The sequence below is a fragment of the Beta vulgaris genome, chromosome 4, assembly GCF_026745355.1.
Source record: "Beta vulgaris subsp. vulgaris cultivar EL10 chromosome 4, EL10.2, whole genome shotgun sequence".
Lineage (NCBI taxonomy): Eukaryota > Viridiplantae > Streptophyta > Magnoliopsida > Caryophyllales > Amaranthaceae > Beta > Beta vulgaris.
This window is the reverse complement of record NC_079205.1, coordinates 60,949,514-60,968,017: the sequence shown is the minus strand read 5'-3', so window position 1 is coordinate 60,968,017 and position 18,504 is coordinate 60,949,514. Positions and strand designations below refer to the sequence as shown.

General features: G+C 35.7%; 3 protein-coding genes across 3 annotated transcripts; 1 reads left to right on the top strand and 2 right to left on the bottom strand.

Annotated features, from left to right (window-relative positions):
• Nucleotides 1-1,756: 1,756 nt before the first annotated feature.
• On the top strand, nucleotides 1,757-2,702 carry LOC130591015 (dirigent protein 22-like). Its single transcript, XM_057393791.1, has one exon. It carries the CDS (start codon nucleotides 1,815-1,817, stop codon nucleotides 2,394-2,396), a length of 582 nt encoding a protein of 193 aa, XP_057249774.1. The 5' UTR covers nucleotides 1,757-1,814; the 3' UTR covers nucleotides 2,397-2,702.
• A 4,253-nt stretch (nucleotides 2,703-6,955) lies between these two features.
• LOC104888053 (uncharacterized) lies at nucleotides 6,956-11,330 on the bottom strand. Its single transcript, XM_010672882.4, has 2 exons — nucleotides 9,214-11,330; nucleotides 6,956-7,288 (listed from the first exon to the last, which is right to left on the bottom strand). The coding sequence occupies exon 1, from the start codon at nucleotides 11,134-11,136 to the stop codon at nucleotides 9,247-9,249; it is 1,890 nt and encodes a 629-aa protein (XP_010671184.1). The 5' UTR covers nucleotides 11,137-11,330; the 3' UTR covers nucleotides 6,956-7,288; nucleotides 9,214-9,246.
• Nucleotides 11,331-13,769: 2,439 nt separating this feature from the next.
• LOC104890206 (thioredoxin F-type, chloroplastic) lies at nucleotides 13,770-16,859 on the bottom strand. The gene is made up of 3 exons (XM_010675600.3): nucleotides 16,368-16,859; nucleotides 14,231-14,330; nucleotides 13,770-14,099 (listed from the first exon to the last, which is right to left on the bottom strand). Exons 1-3 carry the CDS (start codon nucleotides 16,682-16,684, stop codon nucleotides 13,965-13,967), a joined length of 552 nt encoding a protein of 183 aa, XP_010673902.1. The 5' UTR covers nucleotides 16,685-16,859; the 3' UTR covers nucleotides 13,770-13,964.
• Nucleotides 16,860-18,504: the final 1,645 nt, after the last annotated feature.

The window sequence follows — 18,504 nt, the reverse complement described above, 5'->3', positions numbered from 1 at the left end:
TGCAGGAGTTTGCATGAGTACCTCAAAAGACAACATCTCTCCCAATTGGGATTTTTTCCATACCCAAAACTCGAACCCGAGACCTTGGTTAAGGAGCAAAACTTAACCACTCACGCCAACGTAAGTCAATGAAATCCTTCATCTGCGCATGTTCTGCGATCGTTCATGTTCTTAGGTGCCCTTATGTCACAATTCACTGATATTGCGGTGAAGAGAACTCCATCATGTGTGTATATTTAAACTCACAGTATACAATTAACATTTGGAATTCAACTTTGTGTTATATTTTTCTGATCATACAACATAGTTTATTGCTATCAATACATACCAATATGACATTTTCTTTTTTTTGGGTTAAGATAAGGAATAAGTCCAACCAATATGCCACTTTATTTTTTTGATTCAAATGAGGAACAAGTCAATTCATATTATAACTCTATTCAAATGCGGAACAAATCTAACTAATATGACATCTACATATGATATATCTAAACGATTTTAAAAGTTAAGTTAGTGATGCATAAGAAAACCTATATCATTATCTCTTTGTTATTAGTATTAATTGATTATTGTGGTTATAAATAGAAGTAATTGGTGTATTTATTTGACTCGTTTATGTTCAGTTGGATTCTTAATAGAAAGAGTAAAGCATAAGAGAGCAAAGAATTTCCTTCTTTTCACCGTTAAACTAGTTATTAGGTCCCGGCGATACCTCAAAATTATTAATATGTTCATGTCAAAAGAGTAGCATCTTAAGGTGCATAGCTCATTGATTAAAACTTTATTGTATTAACTTGAGTTCACGTGGTTAAATCTTGTATTGAGCATGTTTTCAATTTTTAATGTATGTTGATTACATGAAATGAAGCAAACCTGAAAAGATACATAAATATAACTAATTGTTCTAGGCTTTTTGAAAGTATAATATGAAATAATTCATAATATAGTAATCTTCCCAACACATTAAATGAGAGAATTATTCATTTTAGTTATTTAATTTGTATAGATATATTTAAACGAAAAAAATCGTTTCAATCCAAATCCGATTTTTGACTGGATCAGTTCTAAAATCAAAATTTATATTTTTTGACCTGAAGACTGATTCAGTTGGCTTTAGTTTGAGTCCGGTCCATTTTTAGTCCTATCCTGTTTTCGAGCACCCATAGTATAAAGTTAGACCTAAGTTATCCAAAAATAAGAATGATCAAAGCCAATACCATCTTTCTCACTAACTTGAAAAGGACGATAATGATGATATTAAAGTATTAGTGTACATGATATACTTATTCTATTTTGAGTTTGTCTTGTAAGAGACTGCCTACTTTTAAATTAAAATTAGGCAATGATAAGCCCAATAAAAGAGAATTAGTCCGATAATGACTAAGTTAATTTCTTTCGGTGACTAGTTTGATTCATTTAGTGATTAGGTCTACTTGTATATTAAAATTAGACCGTCTCTTTTAATAATTTTTATTCTATTTTTTCCAAAAGAAGATAAAATACTTTTCTTAACATATCCATAATAACACTTCCCCAATACATAACTTAGCATTAATTTGCCAAGTTGTCTTGAGTAGAATTTTTTCAAAGAAAGCTAAGTTGTGACTTAGCTTGTGGCTGCAGTATCAATTGTCATCCATCATACACAACACATAAAATAAATAAAAGTCAAATACATATAAGATTCTCTTCCACTAAAAATTTCCTTATATAAACCCCCCTAAATTCCCCAAAAACAAAACATATCAAAACAAAACACAAGTTATAACAAAAAGTTACAAAGAAAACTTTGTTTGCAACCAAATTTAAGAGAAATGACAAGGTCTTCATTTTCTTTTCTTAAATTCTTGATATTCACAATTTATGTGACAAACTTGAGCTATATTTGGGCTCATAAGCCCGAAACACTTTCATGGGCCAAAACATGCTCTTTTGGCCACGAGAAAAAAACTACCATACAATTCTACTACCATGAATTTGCATTTGGTGAAAATGCAACTGTTGCTTTAATCGGTCAGGCCCAACCACCACAGCCCAACCCACCATTCACAGCCTTCGGCAACTTGTTTATGGTTGATGGTAGACTCACTGTTGGCCCAGATGTTAACTCTAAACTTATAGGCCGGGCCCAAGGTTTCTTTGGGTCAGACTCCCAAACAGAGGTGGACTTTATGTTGGGCATAACTTATAGCTTAACTGATGGGATCTATAATGGAAGTACTTTCACTACTTTGGGCCGAAACTCATTTGTGAATTCGATTAGAGAACTACCGGTTATTGGAGCGACCGGACTTTTTAGAATGGCCCGCGGATATACTTTGGCCCGAATTTATCATCTTGATTTTACTACCGGATATCTCATTGTTCATTACAATGTTACCTTAATTCACTCTTAAATTACCTTTATGACCATTATAGAAACATCCTTCAACAACGTTATTTCATTCTTTGAAAAATTAACTCTATTTCATTACTTTAAATGTTGTCCAATTATCTTGTGTGCATGTGGCTTATCCAAACACTAATTATGATTTACGATGATAATCGATGTTGGTTCTTGCTAATGCAAGATAGCCCCATTGACTTTGATTTTAATAATGTAATTATGCCTTCTCATGATTAAGTTTGTTTATATCCTAAATAAAGTTTTTGTTGATGTAATAAGTATTGTATAATGAAGTGATACGTACTTTTTCGTAGTATTTTGGTTCCGTATTCTATCTCACATTGATTTTAATGCTTATCCTTATACATGCACAACTTGCATTGGAAAAAGTCATTCGTTATACATATTGTCTAATTATCTCACGTCTCATATAATACTCATAAACAATACTAATATACTCCGGGCCTGTTCTCGCCAGCTTATTTTCAGTTCAATTCAATTCAATTCAATTCAGTTCAGATCAGTTCAGTTCAATTCAGTTCAGTTCAATTCAGTTCAGTTCAGACCAGTTCAGTTCAGCTATTGACAATACTTTTACTCTCACATATCACTATTCATTCCAGTTCAGTTCAATTCAGTTTAGTTCAGTTCAATTCAGTTCAGTTCAGTTCAATCCAGATCAGTTCAGTTCAGATCAGTTCAGTTCAGCTGTTTTATGCCGAAGAGAACAGGTCCTTCCTCCGTTTCTAAATAAGTGCAACACTTCTTGTTTTTACGTTTGCCAATGCATTATTTTAACCATTAATATCTTCAATTATCAATAAGTAAAAATTATAAATAGTTGATATTAAAAAACTTCACATTCAGACGAATCTAACAAGATCGCACATGACTATGTTTTTCCTAAAATGTAAATCACCAAAGCTAATTAAAGTTTAAACTGTGAATAGTAAACACTATGCAAATGTTGCACTTATTTAAAAACGGGAAATTTTATTTAGCAAGCCTAATAAAATTAAACTTTTTGAAGATTATAACAAATTCTTGAAGATTTTATTAGGATTTTATTAGTAGGCATGAATATTCCGAGTCTCTTATTAACAAATTACCACACTTGCTATCAAAACTCAAACCTTGACAACTTTAGACCTATTTAAATGTAGCAATAAATGTAGCAAATACTAATTAGTAACATGAGAATCATTAATTCAAGCATAAGCAAGAATCAACAAAATATTCACTAAAAACATCAAACGTACGTTACATGCAAGTAAGCAACCCAGTACCCAATCCCATACAATTTCACGTGAAATAACCGTAAAACCCGCATGTGATTTTTCCAAGTTGTATAAAGAGAAAGAGAATGACTAACATATAATATTAGCGAACTATTTAACTAATCCACCTATTTGCAACTGGTGTTAGGATGGATGGAACGACTCTCCTCCGATGTTGGCTTGTGTTTGGCTCAATTTTAAAGTTTATCAATTGCATCCAAAATCAAGAAAAGAGAAAATTTCAAAGAAAATATATAGAGGGTAAATAAGTTACCATTGTTGCCAAAGAAGGAAGACCTCATACTGAGAAATAGCAGTTGCAGCATATGGGGCAAATGGGAAACCTGCCATAGGTCATAGGTGGTGTTTCGTAGCCATATTTAGACCTCCCGAAATAAATAAATAAAAACCCAGAAACTATTAAGGAGAAACTTATTATTTTGAAGCTTTGCGAAGGAGAAAAATATATGATCGAGTAATTTGTTCCACATGATTTCCCACAGCTTCAAACCGTGTTTGTGTGAGTCCGTGTGTTTTTTTTTTCCGAGCCGGTTCCAGTGGCGTATTTAGGAATTACGGGATGGGGGTACGGATGAGAAAAATTCAAATAAAACAAAATACAATACTTGAGTTAAGTTACGACTAAAAATTCAAATCAAAATACAATGCCAATATTAATTAATGATTCAGATTACAACTAATTTAAAACGACAAAAATACATAAGTTTTCTAAGTTACTTATCACGCGTTGCTAAGCACTACTAACAAATTCGGTTATTAACATTCTTACTAATAATTCGCTACTAACAAATGAAACCAGCTAGATAGAAATTAAGAAAATAATATGTGCAATGGGGTTTTCTAACTAGTTTCCCAAGGAGAGAGAAAATGAAGAGCTACCTCTTAATTTCATAATTCACACTTGCACAACATATTAATTCTGAATTCATATCAAAATGAGAAATCTATCATTTATAAATTATCAGAAATTATAAAAAATTTAAAAAACAGAAAGTGGGGCTTACACTGGCGTTCAACTGTTCAAGATTGAGTTGTGCTTTTTAGTTCTTACTGGCTACTGCCGTTCGACGGTTCGAGTGTGGCCGGCGGTGGTGGGTGGCGTCTCATGGGCTCGTGGCGACAACAACCGACAACGTCTACAAGTCGGCTTCGGCACCGGCTGCAAAAAGCCGACAACAACCGACAACGTCTACAAGTCGGCTCACGAAAAAGAAAAAGAAAGAAAAAATCCGGCAGCCCTAATACTGCTCCGGCAGGCGAAAAAAAAGAAAGAGAGAGAAAAGAACAAAGAGCTTTAGACTGACCAGAGGAGAGAGAAAGAAGGAGTAGCATTAGGGAGAATAGGGACGCGTGCGGCGTTAGTGAGAGAGATTAATGAGCGTGCTTTTGTCAGTTTTGAGCCCGTTTTTTTTTTTTCTTTTATTTCCTTCACATTTTTTTTTTGAAAATGGGGGTACAGCTGTGCCCACTGTACCCCCAGTAGATCCGCCCCTGGCCGGTTCGTTATCGTATTTTGTTTTCACTTTTTAGTGTTTTTTAAACTAAAAACAGGGAACCAGAAATTGTTTTTCATTCCCGATATATCACTGTATGTTTCCAGTCCGGTCCCGATCCAAGAACAAGGCAGATTTTTATCCACCGGTCCAGCCGGTTTCAGTGTGGTCCTGAACCGATGCACACCCCTATTTATATGTACTTTTTTCCTTGTAAATTAATAAGGAAAACTTGTCCAAAAAAAACAGATTCAATGGTTTTCGTTCTTCGATTTTTGATAGTTTCCGTTTCATTTGTGGTGGTAGTGGGTAGTAGGTTTCGTGGTGGTGGTGGGGGGTTTCATGGTATTATGGTCATGTGGTGTGGGGGGGGGGTTCATGGGTTATGGTCATGTGGTGGTGGGGGTTCAGATTTTCTGGGTTGCGGAGGGGGCTGCGGGGGGTGGGGTGGGCTTCGATGGGGGGGGAGATGGATGAAGGGAGAGGAGAGGGGGGAGGGGGGAGGGAAGAAGGGAGAGGAGAGATTGTAGGGGTGAAGTGGGGTGGGGGGGGGGGTTGCCGCTTGAGGGGGAGGGATGGGTTGGGGGCTGCTGGTAGGAGTGGGGTGGGCTGCAGGTAGTGGGGGTTGAGCTAGGGGTGAAGTGGGGGATGCAGGGGTGGGTGGGGGCTGGGGTAGGTGTTGGTAGTGGTGGCTTAGAGGTGGTTAACGTCGGAAATTCTATGGTCGACATCGAAAAATGATACTAGGTTTGTTTTCGCAAAAAAAAATTAATTTTGGTTTGTTTTCGCAAAAAATGCTTTATAAGGTTTTTTCGCAAAAATGACTCGTAAAAGGTTTTTGTTTGGCAAATTTTCCTATTAACACTAACATTTGGACTTTTACCCTATTTTTTTTAGGAAATACCTTATTTACTTACTCCTGTTTGAGACTTTGACCACCAATTATGAAAATGATTTATATAATTTAAGGATAAACATATTAAGTGAATATAAATTCTTATAAAAGACTGAATCGCCATGGTTTAAAATAATATGGGGGTAACTCTATAATCCGGATCCGCCTGCTCACCGATCATTGATGGTTCTAAAACCGCTAAACCTACGTTACACGCAATAGTACCTAAAATTACTACAGGAAAAGTATACTTCTTATGCCCCATAGCTTTTGCTATTAAAAGTGACTATTTTAATGTAACTTTTTATCAAAAAAGTTCCCTCTTTAGCTTAACAAAATGACCGCTTTAACTTAAATACCGACCCTTTTATAGCAAAAAATAAATAAAGTGGACTCATAAACTTTATTAAGACGATCTTACACAAGACTTGCTATTATGTGAGATCCTCTTGATGTGCCTCAATATCTATCTATAAATATCAAGGTTTTCATATAATTTTTACTTGTAAACAATTAAAGATAATAATGGTTTAGATCGTGATCTTATTAGATTCATCTCGACAACAATGACACATAATAATATTTTCAAATCTCCAACCCAACTTGTTTGGTATTCTTCTCATTAGAAGAGTTTGTCTAATGTCATTCAAACAACAATATATTTCTCATGTATTCAACGCTTTTATAATGCAGAATCAACCTGCGACTTCAAATACATGAACATGATCTTCAACTCTTTTTCTTACATTTATTATTTATTCTACGCTTTATCAGAGTCAAGCCTTACAATCTGCAAAAAGAAAGCTTGAAAACAGAAAGGAATGAGGAATAACAATTGAATACTCAGTCAATTAGAGAATTCAACTGACTGAAAATATTTCAATCAAGAAGAAAACGATGGTAGAACAAATCAATATCAGAAAGCAAAATTGTAGACAGACAAAAATTTGCCATTCTACAGTATTGGTCAGAGTACTTTGTAAACTAAATAACTAATTTACACAAAAACTCCCTAAAAATCAGAAGAATGTTGTAAGATTGAAGATGACTACAAAGATCATAAGTGTGCTGTGACAACAAAAGCTTCAAAGTCACATTTCTTCAGATATTCTACATTCAACTCTCGTAAATTACAAAAATGTTTTCAAGCGGGGATTAACTTCCCTTGATAGCTTGCTGCATCATCAAATAAATAACGGCCTTGTGTATGTATAACCTGCCAAAGTTGAAATCACCCCGATGAGTTTATCGCATATGTCGAACCATCAATAAATCGGTAACAAAGCATATTCAAGCACAAAACCAAATTTGGGAATTATGACAAAACAAACCAAATACTCCTATCCAGTTTCATAGATGAGATGCAAGCAATCAGTGGAACCAGGAAATGCTTAGCTTGATAAATAAGTGATAGTTTTCCTATCCAGAATCAATCAACAAGTAAATGCAAATAAACCTCTTAACATTACAGGAGATGCACAACATCACACGACCCTGCTTAAACAGCTAATAGCAGAACAGCCAAAGGATGAAAAGGATATTATAAATTTCTAACACTTAGGCTCCGTTTGGTAGGGCGTAAAACATTTTCAGTGTAAAATGATTTTCATGGAAAACAATTTACAATGGAAAACACAATTCCAAAATTAGTTTTCCGTTGTTTGGTTCGATGTAAGAAAAATGATGGAAAACAAGGAAAATGAAAGAGGTAGTAAAAGGAATGTACAAAGAGGAGTGGTGGAAAATGTTTTCCTCCCAATTTTGGGGGAAAATGTTTTCAATGGGGTGGAAAATGGTTTTCCATCCCAAGTTTTACATTTTAATATTTTACACCAAACCAAACAATGTAAAATAGGAAAATAGTTTTCAAGGAAAACGTTTTACACTCTACCAAACGGACCCTTATTGTCAAAGTGTTTACTTTTACTTCAAGTGCGACGAAAGAACTTTCTTTTTTCCAATAGTGCTCCAAAAGGCTTGAATGATACAAAAAAAAAAAATCAGGTTTGCAAGAGCATATAACACTTTGACCCTTGCAAGAGCATCAGCGCCAGCGCCAGATGAACTGTATGCTGAGATACCTTCTTCCCAAAAAAATAGCTCTCCAACATACAAAAAATGGTATGAGGAGAGGTTAGCAAGCCAGCTTAAACACGTGCAAATCCAATTTAGAGACTCAGTGAATACCTAATTGCGATATCATAGTTGCCTAATTGGTCTAGTTTCTGAAATTAAGAAGACGAGAGTTCTATTATTTGTAATTAACAGATTAAAAAGCATTTGAAAAGTAGCCATAACACCACAACTGCCCCTCTTGAGAAAATGTGTCGGTTAACAGAGAAAAAGTTGAGGCTCCTCACTACATCAACCACCCTTTAATTTTACTCAAGTGGCCAAGTGAAAGTGAAAGCCTTACCGCTTAATACAAGAAAATTATAAAGGAACGCGATGTTCTCAACAATTTGTACTACTTCGAGGGATAGAAAAAAGCAACAACACTCTACACTGGTCTTATAGAAGCATACAGCCAGCCAACTTAAGCACAGAACCATGGGTCCATGACAGACCATGAAACATGGTACCAATCAGCCTATGATAAAAAGATGCGCTAGAAATCTTAAGAAATGAAGTAACCTCAAACACCACATAATCTGCTAAAACCTATCCACTTCTAAAACAGCCAGCCAAACCTTGTCAACATGCATACTCTCCTATGCAAGATGCACTATAAGTTGCATTAAACTTAAGTCCGTAATCCACACTGACACACATATAGCATACTCTATGCGTTGCATCAATCTTAAGTCCGTAACACATACATATAGCATACTCTATCCCATACTAGACATCACAATGATGCACCACCAAATACCTGCAAACTGACAAACACAACACAACATCTACGATATAAAAGTAACTCCGTAATCCACACACATAACATACTCTATCCTACATTCAACATCACGATGAAGCACATTCAAAATTTACCAACTGACAAGCGTAACACGAGCAATAAAATTTAGAATTAACTACATAATCCACACATACAGCATACTCTATCCTAGATTTCACATCAAAATTGTACATGCTCAAAATTTACAAGCTAACAAACATAACATAAAACTTGTAGTTTTGAATTACCTCCTCTCCTTCATATCACAATGGTAGATTCCGTCAATTCTTTGACTTGTTCTTCGAACTAGACGGTATCTTCCCATAAGCAATGAGACGAGATTCAGGCAGCTTTTTCTCTTTCATCCGGCGCCTCCTCCTAGCTGCTCGTGACAACTTGCTCTCATCAATACTTGGCTCCTCCCCTTCTGCTTTCTTAACTTCCATGGATTTCTTTTCACTTGTTTCACCAACATTACCACCATCGTTTCTCTTTCTCTTCTTTTGATTCTTATTATCGTTCAGAAGTCCTTCGAAGAGCATCTTTTTCCGCATTTGAGGCACCTTCCACTCCTTCTCTCGGTAAGGTGCAAGCTTCTTCAATGAAACATATTGATTCAACTCCTTCTCATCCAACATCAAAATCTCAGCAGCTGTCAATCCATATTTTGCAGGTCTAACATCCCTGTATTTAAACCGGGTCTTCAAATCTCCTATAGTATCCTCATAATCAAGCTTGTAAAGTTCTTCTTCAAGTTCCTTATCAAGAGCTTCCTTAATTGATGACTTCTTCCGCTTTCTCTGTTTGTTACCCTCGTCTAATTGTTCACCATCATCCTCTCCTCCTTGCACTTGATCAACATCAATCTCATTTTCCACTTTACTTTTCTTCATCCTTTCCCTTTCAGCTACAAATCCATCACTCGATTTGATCACACCCCAATCTTCAGGCAATCCAAGCAACTCGTCTTCTTTCTCGAAATCTGGCTTTTCCAAGTCACTATCACTCTCATTTGCAAATTCAGGATCATCTGCTTCATAATAATCCTTCCCAAATGCAGCATTCATCTTCTTATCGAACTTCTCAGGGTCAAAATCTTCCTCCAAATCATCCTCATTCACCAAAACACTCTCCTTATCAATACCCGCGATTTCCCTGATCTTATTAATCTTCTCCTGCATCTCCTTCCTCTTCAAATTCTTCAACCTCTTAACCTCCTCTTGCCTCTCAATTTCTGCTTCAGCCATCCTCTCCTTCTTCCTCTCTCTCTGATTCTTCCTCGCATTCGTCTCCTTCCTCACGGAACCAACCACAGACCTCGAATGACCCAATACTCGATCACTCACATTCTCCTCAAACCTAAAATTAAAATCTCTCTCATAATCCTCCTGCTTCTCCAATGCCTCCTCATCATCCGAAATCGCCACATCCTCCTCAATAACCTTATTCTTTCCATTTTCCTTATCAATCCACATCTTATTCTTAAAAAATTCCTTCAAAAACACATCATTCTCATCCAATTTCTCATCCTCCCCAAAATACTCATCCAACCTCTTCTTCACCTCCTCATCTTCATCTTCATCTTCATCTTCATCCCTCTCCTTCTCCCTCAACAACTCCCCTCCCTCTTCTTCATTTTCTCTCTCTTCATCCGCCATCGCCGCCAAAACCTCCTTCCTAAAATCCTCCTGCTCCTCCGCATAACTCTTCACCTTCTTCATTTCTCTCTCCTCTTCTTCACTCTCCTCTTCTTCTCCCTCATATTCAGGCCCTCTCTCAATCAATTGCTCCGCTATCACATCCTTCAAATACTTCGGTTTCTTCTTCTTCTCCTTTCTATCTCCTTTGACTTCATCATCTTCTTCACCACTGCTACTCTCGAACAATTTCGCATCTTTTTCAAGCAATATTGGATCTTTATTCCTAACTTTTAACAATGCATCGAGAAATTTCACCTCGTTTTTCGTGCTTTCGAAATCGTCGTCTTCCTCCCAATCGGAATCAGATTCTGATTCCGGAAGTTCACCTTTCTTCTTCATCTCTTCAAGTTTCTGCAAATCTTCTCTCTTTTTATTGTGTTCATATCGCTTTGCGAATTCCTCGTTAATGCCGATGTTTGATATCTTTTCTGTGTCGTCGTCATCGACGTCGTCGAATAATTTCATCCCCATTTCTGTTTGATTGGTTGAGATTATTTAAATTTTAGACGATTGAGCTTCAATGGTGGAGTGAGAGAATGAACTAGGGTTTTCAGAAATTTTGGGAGGGGTGTCAGGTGTGTGCTGGTTTATGATAAACCCTAATTTTCGCAAAAAAGGGCGATTTCAGGAGAGACTAGATTCTTTAGTTTTCTCACTAAACGACACCCTACAATTTCCTACTAATGTTCTAAATACAGTATTTTTATATTGTACTTATAGACTTCCCTAAACCCTCTTTCAATTTCAAAAGTTCACTTCCCGCTCCACCACTATCACCACCTTTTTCTCCACGGCACCACCAACACCACCGTACCTCGACACACCACCACTACCACCATCTTCTTCTCCACGGCACCACCACTACGGCACTACACCTTCTTCTACACGACACCACCACCACCTTCTTCTCCACGACACCACCACCACCATCTTCTTTCCACGGCATCACCACAGCCACCATACCCCGACACACCACCCTCTTATTTTCTTTTCTGTTTTCTTCGTTTAAAAAAAAAATCAGAAAAAAGGGCGCCCACCAAGGACTCCCCACCACCGGTAATGGCGTCCTTGACAAGCGCTCCACCACATGGTAAGGCGCCTGCCAAGGACGCCTCCGTCAGTGGTGGGGCGTCCTTGGTGGGCGCACCCTTAATTTCTGATTTTTTTTTAAAAAAAAAAAGGGAGGCGTCCACCAAAGACACCCCACCACCGGTGCAGGTGTCCTTGGCAGGCGCTCCACGACATTCAGAAAAAAAGGGAGAAAAAACAAAGAGAAGAAGGTGGTGTCTGTCGGGGGTAAGGTGGTGGAGGTGGTATGTCGGGGGTGTTGGTGGTGGTGGTGCTGGTGAAGGTGGTAGTGTGGCGGGAAGTAAACTTTTGAAATTGGAGGAGAGGTTAGGGAAGTGAGTTAAGGGGAGGAGAAAGAAAATAAATGCAGAGTATATAAATACAGTATAAAAATACTGTATTTAGGGCGTCGTTTAGTAAAGTCCTTAGTTTTTCGGGTGAGACAAGGTGTGGAGAAATGTACATATCAAAGTGGTGTTTGGCATCTTTGTGAATTGGGAGCACTATTGTTGACTCGACTTACAAATACGCTAATCAATTAATCTATAATTTTAAATTAGTATTTGAGGGGAAAAAATCTATTTAGAGACAGAGTAATATTTCTCTTTTTAGAATAATTAAATATAAATATATATATATTAATACTTATTAATCTAATGTTAAGAATGGCGTAACATTTTTTTCAAGTATCTATACTAATATATTAAAAGGCGTGCGTAAACTAATAGTATAGGTTTTGATCCCGTGACCTCAAGTTCATGTACTAAAGTTTTAACCACTAGACCAAGTAGTATTTAGTGTTATTATATCGCAGTACAATATTAATAAATAAAAAAATTCTTACTCGGGGCATCGTCCGGGCCTAATAACTAGTTCTTATACTACAAAGACGCTCTTACCATTTTTATAACCTTCCGAATTAACACTATTGCATAATTTAATATATTATTACACATTAACCTAAATTTATAAGTATATATGTATTCTCTTGAAGCCGAGAGTTATATTAATATTTCATACTATAATTTTTTCTAATTTATTACTCCCTCCGTCCCTTAATAGAGTGCCCATTTCTTTTTTGGACACTATTCAAAGGTAAAGAAAGGCCTCAAAAAATATTTCTAATATATAAGAAAAAACATAGTCATGTAGGGTCTTGTTTGATTCGTCTCATTACGTACATTAAGAAAATCAAACTTTTATAATTTTTACTAATATGAAATTAAAGATATTAACGATACAAAACGTGCATTGGCAAACGTGCATTGGAGAAATGGGCACTCTATTAAGGGACGGAGGGAGTATATAGAAAATTTTAAAAGAATCGAAAAATTATTTCACGAGCATAATTCAATGCCTATAACTCTTTCTTTTCACTACTCTCAAATGTTTGATTTAACACTTCAAATTCACATTGGTAAATGATCGAGGGCATCACTCAAGTCCACAACTAGTTTATACTCAAAAGGGGAGTTCTTAACGAGTAAAATGTTACACCCAAGTATATGACGAATATACTATCATACTATAAAATTTTGTTTCGATCAATTTACTTGTTTACGTGAAAATTAAAGTACTATAATGTCTCTGTTTAAATAATTCACTAGTTTTTACACTCGGGCTATGCCCGTGTTATTATTTTCATTTATTAACATTTTACTGATTTTAGCGTATAAGTTTGAGATCATGGGATCAAATCTTATAAAATTCATTTTCTATTTCTTTTGCCTTTTAATATATTAGTATAGATTCGTTTTATATTAATTGAAATTATTTGGCTATCACATTGCCAATATACAAGGTTGACCATTAATATTTTAAATAACTTTTAGCAAAAATATAATCCATTTATATATAGAGACAAATCTGATATCTTTTACACTTACATGTATACGATAAACTATATCGATTCTTTGCTCGATATATATATACGAGTGTCTTGACTATTGCGATATGTTTAGTAGGCAGTTATTTAGTTGGATTGATTATAATGAAGATCTCACAAACATTTTTTTTGTTTGTTTGGCAGCAGAAAGTGGTTCATGTAGAGTGCCCCTTTTTTCTTCTCTTCAATATACAATTACAACTCTTGTTCATGCAACGATCTCAGCGGATACAGTGGACAGTGGTTACAATTCAGTACAAGGCTACAAGCCATTGTCAAGGTACTAACCTTTCCCTCTTACAGCGTATATACACACACGACGCAATGACGCAAACACAAATACAGCTCAACTATTTTGAACTGTTTGAATGGCTGCAACCAATGTGTCGTATTTAGCCCCCGTCACCTCTTCCACAATCTTGCCTTCCTTTAGAATCTTGAACGTAGGAACTACTCGGATGCCTAATTCCTTAGCCAAGGGCTGCCCATGTTTTACAAAGTCAAATTAGACTTGATATTGATCTAACTTCTAAATTACTGCATCATCATTCTTTTTCATTGTGATAGACAAAACAAACATAAGTAATAGGATGTGATCATATAGTGTAGTACCTTGTTTTCTTGGTTACAATCAAGCTTAAGAAAAACAATGTCAAGATTGTCCTCTGCCAATTTCTCGTACTTTGGCGCCATTGCTTTACAGGGTCCACACCTGAATTCCCGGTGTGCAGAACTTTGAGTTAGAGCTTACAGAGAAAAGGTGTTAAACTTATGCTGAGGACAAGCATCATACCATACTACATGAACAAATGCACGAAGTGGGTGGATTATAATTAAAATCCATGAAAAACAGTAAAACCCATTTGTGTGAAACTCAGCAGAATTATAGCAATACAGCATAGAGATCTCTGTATAACACATGATTATACCCAACATGAAGATCACCGCATCTCTTAATAAAAATATTTTTCCATGTTAAAGATACATATGATCGTTAGAAGTTAGAACAGTCTTCTCTCCAGACTATATCACGGCATTTAATAGCAGTATGGCGTCTGGACTATGGACAGTGGAGGATGGAGCTCAATATGCTAGTTTGCATCTTATCTAACCAGTACTCTCTTTACTACTATCAAAGTCCATTTCTTAGCTCATAGACAAGTCTTCCTAGATCACTTGATTATCCTAAATCCTGCAGGTCTATACATTCTTACTGAACATATCAGCAGAAATTTGCATACTTCTTACTGAACATATCAGCAGAAATTTTCCAACCCAGTTGATAGTATTAGATTCATAAGAGTAAATGGAAAGGTTAGAAATTCAATTACCAACAACCTACAGTGATTTTGGGACAGTCCAGATGGATCAAAGAAGCAGCTAGCCTAGGCTAACTATGACACTATCACAGAACAAGGTTCTTCAATCTTCAAGCCGGAGTCTACTCTCAAGTACGCTGCGAAAGAAAAGAGTACTAACAGCAAAAATATGCCAAATTACCCTAGAAACTATGATACACAAAGGCCAAAGCCTAGTTTAAACTATACATAGTTATCGTCTGAACCATATACTTTTAGGTATAGCAAGTCTAATACACCCAAAATGAAGTCCAAGTTATAACAACCTCAGGCAGGTGGTTGATTAAAAAACTCAATTCAAACAGTACTTAAAATACTATGGAGCTCGACTTTGGGCTCTCTTACACGCCACAGCTAGCCGGAAAGTATATTGTGGTAGAGACCCTTTCCTCCCTCGAAAATTGTTTACCATATTGTCTCAACCCCGCCTAAGTCCTAATAGCAAACGGCAAAACTCTTCATAGTACTTTCTAATCTCTACTCTCTCCCACCACTCAATTCAAACTTCAAAGAGCACTCCTAAAATTAGTATGGAGCTTGAATTTGGGCTCCCTATACGGCACAACTAGCCAGAAAGTATATTGTGGTAGAGACCCCTTTCCTCCATCAGGAATTGGTTTTCGCATTGTCTCAACCACTCATAATTAAGCACACGGCAAAACTCTTCATAGTACTTGTTAATCTCTACCCTCTCCCACCACTCAATTGAAACAGTACTCCTAGAATTAGTATGGATCTTAAATTGCAAAGATCATAATCTACCATCCTATTAAAAAAAGAGTATAAATCATTCCAAGATCCTAAAATAGTATATCTGACTATCAATTCCGCACGGAATTGAAACCTTATGTAGCTCTCAATCTAGCTTATTACAAACAAAATCTTTCATAAAACTAGTTAATAAGTATAGAATGGTGAAAAGAACATGCTTATATCAATAAGCAGAGAAAAGTACAGAACAAACCCATCTTAAATTCATAATCCAACTTGCATTTTCACAAATTTGCTGGAGTAATTATAAACCATTTAGCTTAGATTACGAGCTTTAATTTTAAGAAATTATATCTCTAGTTTTTTATCGTTCTCCCTTAGAATCTTAACACTGTTCATACTCAAAGACAATCTTCTCAATTTTTTTCAATTTATAAGAAAAAATATAGTCATGGGCATGGCATGTATTATTTGATTCGTCTCAATTAGTACATTATTAATATTCAACCGTTAATAAAAGATATTTAAGCTCAAAGATGTGCAATAGGAGATGCGCACACGAAAGTGGGAAAGATAGCAAGTAACAAGTAAAACAAGCAACTAAAACAACCAAATTAAGCAAATAATCCAGTTGATCAATAAAGCACAAATAAGATTAAATATTGATTAATAGAAATTACCATTGAGTGTACATATCAAGAACAACAGTTTTATCTCCAGCAGCCTTAACAATAGGCCAAAAAGTGTCCTTATTAACTTGGGTAACCTTCCCAACAATGGCTTCCACTTGGGTACCCACATCCATACTTGCTCTAATTTGACCTCTAACTCTATCATTTCTTCTCACAATACCTCCTATACTCTTAGAACTGCCACCAAATTCGACCCGCCTCGAAAACCGGGTGCCCGGAACACAGCAACGGGCGGGATCCGATGAGGAGATCGGATTGGCCGGAGATGACCATGATTGATGAGAGAGTGAGATGTGGAGAGCCATTAAAGTTTCGATTTTTTTGGAGGATTTTTGTGGTGTTTTTGATTTTTTGAGGAGGAAGAAGGTAGTGAAGGACCCTACTAGTGTGGAAGAGTGAAAGTGTTATGTGGTGTGTAGGGGAGAATGAGAAAAAAGGGGGGTTCTATTTGGCTTTTGTAGTTTGTGGTAGTGAGGCAATATGCTGTTTGGAACTTGGAATATCTTTATAGGGTCAGGGCTCTTATAGGATCAAATCTCGTTTACGTCATTTTGTTGAGTTGCTGATTACACATAACAACAAAAGTTTTTAGTGTCGGATATAAGACTTTTCCAATTTTTAACTATTGCAAATAAATTTTGTCTAGCTTTTAAATAGTAAATGGGGGAAATAGAGGAATGGAGGATGTTGAAGAAGAGCGTAAAAATAATGAGTTAGTTCAGGAAAAGCTTGATTAGAGAGTTAAAGGGTTCATTCTTTAAAATGATCTTATTCCTATTTATTTATAGCGTCTAGAGAATTATGTTCATGTAAGCGTATAAGATATGCATTTACGTGTGATGGATTGATTTATAATCGATTATGATTTGTATTAGATTGTATGTAATATTTGTAGGTTGTTACACAATGGTGTCACACGAATTATGAAATTATAGGTTTCCCATTTTGTTTTCTTCATTTCTTATAATATATTAGCAATCTACTACTTTTTACTTCATACATTGCTAATCATTTATTTAAGAAATGGATCGTACAATGAAAGTGCACATTTTACCTTAAAATATTACTTGATTCTCAAAATTATATTCTATTGCTAACTTTTATGAAGATAGAATAATATTTGTGACTTTCTTTTCTCGCCCTTTTTATTTACTTGATCGTTTTATTTATAAAAAAAGTTACTTTATGCAAATATTTTGAGTATAAAAATATTATCAAGTGTATGAATATGTGTTGGTCAGACGACTCTTCTCTCTTTTTTTCTCTCTTCTTTCTCCTCTCCCACAAAACCTTATTTTTCAATCTAGAGGCTACCAGGGTGGTGGTAAGTCCCTTTTCTCCTTTTTATTACTTTTTTTTTATGTTTATGTTTCTAATAAATTTCAATCTCTCTCTAATGGAGAGTTTTTCTACCCATATATATATTGGGTTATCGGGTTATATCTACCATATATTGGATTTTATCTCTCTCCATGTGAGAGTTTGGAGACTTTGTTATTGGGATTTTGTGAAATTCAAGAGGTTGATGTCAAGACTTCGTTTACAATCACTTTAATTGAATCTAATTCTACTTCGAAACTACAAAAGATCCTCAGGCCCTCTTGCTTCGCTGCATCATATAGCGATGTGAAAGTCGAGGATTTTCATAATTGTTAGATCTACTCAACTATTGTGGTTTTGTCATATTAGAATTATATTTATTTCATTTTGATATGTATTTGTTTAGTTTTGACTTATATTGTAGATGTCATATGACTTTGAATCAATGAATTAATGTTAGTTTTTTTTTAAAAAAAAGTGTTTGAAGATGTGTGCCCACAAAGATCTATAAAATAATTATAAGCTATTATTTGAAATATCGTCCAATCAACTAGGTCAACCTTGATTATTGTCCGTACAAGTTAATTGATAGGTTCTCTATATGATCATCCAAGAAGGACTTACGTGTGTTTTGTTGGAGGGCATTTCTCTCCACCATGTTTCTCCTCCTCTCATTACCTGAAATCATAACTGAAAGACAAAATGGTCCATCAAGAAAAAAAATAAGAGAAACAAAATGACAATTTTGATATCATTCACTGTATCATCATCTTTTGTTCCTTGTCAAAATTTTCTTCTTCCTTAT

What these genes read in the sequence shown, in the direction of transcription:
- LOC104890206 (XM_010675600.3), bottom strand. Translation starts at nt 16,684, where the DNA reads ATGGCTCTCCACATCTCACTCTCTCATCAATCATGGTCATCTCCGGCC. An exon ending in CTTGATATGTACACTCAATG is followed by an intron (nt 14,331 to 16,367) that starts GTAATTTCTATT and finishes CCGGGAATTCAG; the next exon opens with GTGTGGACCCTGTAAAGCAA. An exon ending in ATTGTAACCAAGAAAACAAG is followed by an intron (nt 14,100 to 14,230) that starts GTACTACACTAT and finishes AAACATGGGCAG; the next exon opens with CCCTTGGCTAAGGAATTAGG.
- LOC104888053 (XM_010672882.4), bottom strand. Translation starts at nt 11,136, where the DNA reads ATGGGGATGAAATTATTCGACGACGTCGATGACGACGACACAGAAAAG.
- LOC130591015 (XM_057393791.1), top strand. Translation starts at nt 1,815, where the DNA reads ATGACAAGGTCTTCATTTTCTTTTCTTAAATTCTTGATATTCACAATT.